The following is a 5,849-nucleotide window of genomic DNA, read 5'->3' on the forward strand; positions in this document are numbered from 1 at the left end:
TAGCGACTGCTAGATCTGCTTGTTCGCGACGAGTGGCTATTACGGTCGTGGAAACCTTGTTTGCCGACGGCACTGTGTCATGCAATAGTGTACCACCTGAATGCATTGCGGTGCCAGTCTACGAGACAGCGGGCGCACCTCGCCAACCAATATCATCAGCTCGTTACTGCCATCGCAAGCCCCTGCTGCTGCTGGCCGAAGGTGACCCACCCGAAAAGGGAACGAGGCAGTGGTAACATCACACGCATCAGGAGTAATGGCAGCAGGGAGCAATTAACATGCATGATTATGGATTTGATCTGGCAAATGTACACCTACCTGAAAGCGAGCCCTGTCTGTCACCCCATCAATAGCACATGCACCTTAACTGGGCCGCTGCTATCGACCATCATGGAAGAATGATGATGGCGGCAACGACGACGACGGTGGCCTTCGATGGAAAAGATATTTGCTGTGAATAACAAACGACAGGGCCATACATGTACCAGGCTCTCTTCTCCTTGTGCCGACGGTTTTGATTCTCCAATAACTCAGTAAGGAAGGGGAATTTCTAAGCATCTATCTCAGCATTGTTCAAATGACAAACAAAACCTTGTCTCGTTCCCCCACCCAAGTCAAGGTTGCCAGAGTTGTAGATACACAAGGAGCTAAGAGCTAAGCGACAGAAGAAAATCTTCATATCGCAGAGTATCTGCGGAATTCTAATCATCCTTGAGTCTCATGACTGCTTCCCGTTGGGCCTTGGAGACTGGCGAAATGGGGAAGCATGCGGACCATAGGAGAGGCTCCTCATTGGCTGCACACCGTTCCGCGCAAAGGTGCTCTGTGCCTTCATGCTCTGGCTACCATTTGAGTTGCCAAGGCTTGCTGCACGCTCTTGCCGCATGGACTGGAAGAAGTAGGAGGAACTCGCCATGTCTTTCATGTTTGGAAGAGGCTTGAGGACTTCCACCACCTGGCTCATGAGAGGCCGAGCCTTGGGATCCCGGCTAAGGCAAGCATGGGCCAGCTGGGCTGTTTTCTGAGCGCCTTTGATGGAGAAGTTTCCCTCCAGACGGGGGTCTACAAGCCTATAGAAACGCCGTCTTTCTCCAAGATAAGGGCGTGCCCATTCGACCAGATTGTGCTCCCCGTTTGGTCTGTTCTTGTCCATTGACCTTCTGCCCGACATCATCTCTAGTAGCACCACTCCAAAGCTGTATACATCGCTCTTCGATGTCAGGTGGCCTGAGTAAGAAATGAAATTATAAGCAGTGGGTAATGTGAAGGAATTCACTAAGCTACTCAAATAAAACAATAAACAGTAACTTGTCTATCTTCTCAACTATCCGGATATTCATTCAGCTTGGATGGCTCAATTGGTAATCAAAATGGGCAGGTTTATCTTGGGCCTGTGTACTTATGATCATATTTCTGACTAACTCAGAGAGAAACAAATTCAGACCAACAGGTACTGCACAACCCACAGCAGCACATGGAGTGTCTTAAGTATCCGTAATCACCTAAAATTAAGATGGTGTGCAGTTATAGCATGGACATAAATGTGAAGGTGGCCAAAGAAGGTGCAGACGCTAAAACGCTCCACACAGGCACAACATCCTTGTACACTTGAGAATATATTGCTAGGTTCCAAGCCTACAACGTATTTCTATCACCTATAAGGAAACATAATGTGTCATTTGTCCATCAAGTACAGAGGAACTTCAGTCTAACTAGTATTTAAGTATAAGCCAGATTAGAAGTAACTAGGCATAACAAATAAGGATAACACCATGCAATATTTACTCAAATTTTAAAGACAGGTTGAGTAGTATGATGCAGGACATTTAACTGGTCAACTGACCTGTCATTACATACTCAGGAGCTGCGTATCCGTATGTTCCCATGACTCGAGTAGATACATGTGTCTTATCACCCTCAGGGCCATCTTTAGCAAGTCCAAAGTCAGAGAGTTTTGCGTTGTACTCCTGCAAATAGATGTTTAAGAATTGGGCAAATGTAATAGTCTGACCGATCACAGATTACGTTTCTGATTTCATAATATAGTTGCATACCGCATCCAAGAGAATATTGGAAGTTTTGAAATCCCGATATATCACTGGCCTTTCGGCTTCTTCATGAAGAAACGCAAGGCCTTTTGCAGCACCCAGTGCAATTTTCATTCTGATGGCCCATGGGAGAGGAAACGACCCTATTTAATACAATTATCCAAGTCAGTTGTTGGATGAATGCAAGATGGATGATTCAGAATATATAGTTATAATAAAATTAGGAGTTTTCAGATCGTCAAATTTAGCATACAAGACGATCATCTTAGAAATGGAATAAAACATCAGCAGGAGCAAACAGTAAGTAATAAATAATGCCCAACAAGGTGCATTTGAGACAAATAGTCGGTAATAATTAAATGCTAGCAGTACGTTATTATAAATTCAAAAACATATAAGCTATCACCTCCTAAGGACATTATATCAATGCGAATATAGAATAGACAACATAACATGGAAACCACGTAAGACCTAGCTACCTAATAAGCCCTTAAATGCCAACCCATTAGATGCCCAGGTACTACGCACTAGAACAAGGTTATTATTGCATAAAAATAGAACCACTGGTTAACTAGACCCTTACACAACATACAGAGAAGATTAACATGTAAACCACTGGCAAGCTAAAGTGCTGGTTCGACGAGTTACATATTTCACTATTGCAGTGGTGTGACAAAATATGCTATATATTAACTATTTCAACAAGTAGAACTCTTCACAGTCAGCAACATACTGGAAATTCGACTAAGCATCTAAGGGTAACATAAAATGATACTTACTCCTAAACAGATGGTTCTCCAAACTTCCACGAGGCATAAATTCATATACTAGCAACCGCTGGTCATCTTCAATGCAGTAACCAACCAATTTCACTAGGTGTGGATGTTGAAGGTTTCCAAGAAAATCAACTTCTGCCTGAGAAATAATAATGATAGTTTCTTAATGAAGCAGTTATAGGCAAGTCCATAATGTTTTATGTGCTGCATACCGAAGATAAAAAACATACCACCCACTCTTTATGCCCCTGAAGCCCATCATGGTTGAGTGTCTTTACAGCAACAGTTAGTCCTGTACCGGGTTTCATTGGAGCAGTTCCATTCTCTTCAATCCAACCTTTGAAGACACAACCAAAACCTCCCTCGCCAAGGAGACTCTCAGGTCGAAAGTTTCTAGTGGCGCACTTAAGTTCGTTGAAAGTAAATCTACGCAGTTGGGCAGCTAGTTTAAATTCTTCTCCAACTATTGAAGAAGGCGAAATACTTCCGGTGTTACTGGATGTTGTTGAACCAGATGCGGCTGGTGGAGCTGATTGACCCCGATGAATATGATTTACTTTTTTGCTCTCTGCACAGTAGACAATATGTATTAGAGGATAAATACCTGACATAATTCAATTGACAGAAGTAGCTTCACAGAACTAAGTGTATCCTTGTGTCTGAGCAAACTATCCCAGGCTGGGGGATTCAAAAGCTACTGCGAAGCAAAAACTTTTATGATACTAAATAACAGGACTGACATTCAAAAATATACAATTGTATGTGGCCTACATGAAAATGGTAAAATGTCCAAAAACACTATAATGATTGGTTTCTACTGTTCAAAGAAATACAAAATTCCATTTTATCTTTTTTGTGTAGGCCACAAACTGTCGTATTTTGACTTGATTTTGCACGAATAAGTATCAAGGTAATATGAACATGCATTTTTTTTCTGAAACTTTGAAATAGAATTGTTTTTCAATTTTTTGAAAACCGGATCCACCTCCATTGCCGACTTTGATGTCCATACGCTTTCATGAGAATTTTTTCAATTTTTTGAAAACCGGATCCCAGGTTTACAAAATCCAGGTTGGACTGGCATTCTCATATAGAATTACAAATATCGACACAAACTGTAATCAACATTGCGTATATATTCTAGTTTAATCACACAAGTGAATCTAGCAGGAGTTCACCCCATTTGCATGTGTATGGAATTAGATTCCAATTCCGCACCAAGCATGACGATATGTCCTGAGTTTATACAACTTAGGACTTTGTGTGGTCAAACCTGATATATTTCAGACTAAAGTAACGTTTTGGGTGCAATTCAGCTGCTGCTAGAAAAGTTGAACAAATATCACACAAAAAGAAATTTGAAGTGACTCGGTGCTAAACCATCCAATGCAAGTACTCTTTGTATCTCAGATTATGTCCTAAAACCATAAAGTAAACCAGCATTTCCTGATTGAGCATTTGACTTGACAGTACCCTTTGAACGTATTTGTTTGGTCATTCCTAGCATGCACAACTTGGAACCCTAACCGTAAAATCTTTCTACAAAAGGTGCCTTCCCTACTTAATTACAGACAAATACCAAATATGCATAACACCGCATGGCCACAGGGCAATTAATCGTACGGTATGAATCTAAAAGCGTACGGACAAAAATAGACATGTATTGAATTTAACGGCATTCGGGCATCGCTTCTGCACCTGCTCTGCTAATAAGAAGAAACCGCCGCTCTTCCTGCAGCAACTAAAAGACAACCTTACATTTTAGCTGATGTACTCCTGCTTCAAGCATGGCAGGATCCCCTATGAACCAGCAACCCGCAAGCCTACCCCCACAAGTGCGAGCGGAGCCGAAAACATTTCGAGCGCACGACCTACGGAATCATTATCAGCTTTGTGAGAGGGCCGAGCATGGGTTCAGTTCAAGGGTCTTGGTTTCCTGCCCTTGTACAAGAATGGAAGCAGTATAACACATCACAGCATTGAGCAGCTCATCTGCCCCCACAGTGACCATACCAACCAGTCTTAAATCCTACCACCCACCAGAGAGCTCAGAGCACACCAACACACATCCAATCTCATCATGCAATGCTCCTGTCGCCATCAACCTAACTTACAAAGATACAGAGTTTAAAAAAAAAGGTCAGGCATCTGCCATCTCGAGCGCTCAAACACAATTTTAGCACGCCCGTGCGTGCACCCAGGTGTATGTATGCAGACGCACAGGCACGGAAGCAACGAATCAAACGTACAGACAAGCGTCAAGTATGAAATCAAGCGAAGGCGTAGGCTGCCGCTGGAGCGCAAGGAATTGAGCAGACAGGGAAAGAAACGCCATGTCTAGGAGGATGAGTGTGGAGCGTTTTTACCAGCGCCGTTCCCGCAGGCGCCGCTGGCGGAGGAGTCGACCTTGGAGCCCGAGGACATGCATCCGCTGCCCAGCCGGGGTAGCCGGATCCAGCACCCCGTGGGCGGAGCCGCTTCCTCCTCCTCCATTGCCGACTCCTTCCCCCTCCGCCGCCTCATGTCCTGCTTCCCCTCCTTCCCCATCTCCTATCCAACCCACCCGCGCACCGACCGACGGAAAGCACCTTCAGCACCCCATCGGTCCTCAGCGCGGCAATGGAAGCCGCTGCGCGCGGCCTCCGGCGAGCATGGGAGGAGCGGAACGGGGGAGCAGAGAAGGAAGTAGGAAGAGTGTGAAGAGGGGCGGGGGTGTCGGGGCAGGACGGGCAGAGGAAAGGGAAGGATTCGGGCAGTGCGGGCAGGGTAGTGGGAATTTGGCAAAGACCAAGGGCAGGCCGACGAGGAAGGAGGCTGCGGCCGGAGCGCTGCGTCTTCTTTATGGCCGCCGTTCGCACGGGGAGAACCCGTTTCTGTCTTTCTGAGATGGAATTTAGTCGAATGCCCCTCTAGGACAAAGTATTTGTGTATGTATCCTCAATAACATTTCTTCCCTTTCTTTTTCTTATCAAAGCGAGGGTGTTCCCCCTTTTGAGCTGCTCATTGTGCTGTTGGCTAGGTTTCC

At 44.8% G+C, this 5,849-nt stretch overlaps 1 protein-coding gene across 1 annotated transcript; it reads right to left on the bottom strand.

Annotated features, from left to right (window-relative positions):
• Positions 1–538: 538 nt before the first annotated feature.
• On the bottom strand, positions 539–5,646 carry LOC127342776 (serine/threonine-protein kinase PBL34). Its single transcript, XM_051368783.2, has 6 exons — positions 5,191–5,646; positions 3,055–3,392; positions 2,828–2,963; positions 2,055–2,191; positions 1,844–1,967; positions 539–1,227 (listed from the first exon to the last, which is right to left on the bottom strand). Exons 1-6 carry the CDS (start codon positions 5,369–5,371, stop codon positions 719–721), a joined length of 1,425 nt encoding a protein of 474 aa, XP_051224743.1. The 5' UTR covers positions 5,372–5,646; the 3' UTR covers positions 539–718.
• Between the last annotated feature and the right edge of the window lie 203 nt (positions 5,647–5,849).

This window comes from Lolium perenne, chromosome 3 (assembly GCF_019359855.2).
Source record: "Lolium perenne isolate Kyuss_39 chromosome 3, Kyuss_2.0, whole genome shotgun sequence".
NCBI lineage: Eukaryota > Viridiplantae > Streptophyta > Magnoliopsida > Poales > Poaceae > Lolium > Lolium perenne.

What these genes read in the sequence shown, in the direction of transcription:
- LOC127342776 (XM_051368783.2), bottom strand. Translation starts at nt 5,371, where the DNA reads ATGGGGAAGGAGGGGAAGCAGGACATGAGGCGGCGGAGGGGGAAGGAG. An exon ending in CGCCTGCGGGAACGGCGCTG is followed by an intron (nt 3,393 to 5,190) that starts GTAAAAACGCTC and finishes TCTACTGTGCAG; the next exon opens with AGAGCAAAAAAGTAAATCAT. An exon ending in GGAGAACCATCTGTTTAGGA is followed by an intron (nt 2,192 to 2,827) that starts GTAAGTATCATT and finishes TGTATTAAATAG; the next exon opens with GGTCGTTTCCTCTCCCATGG.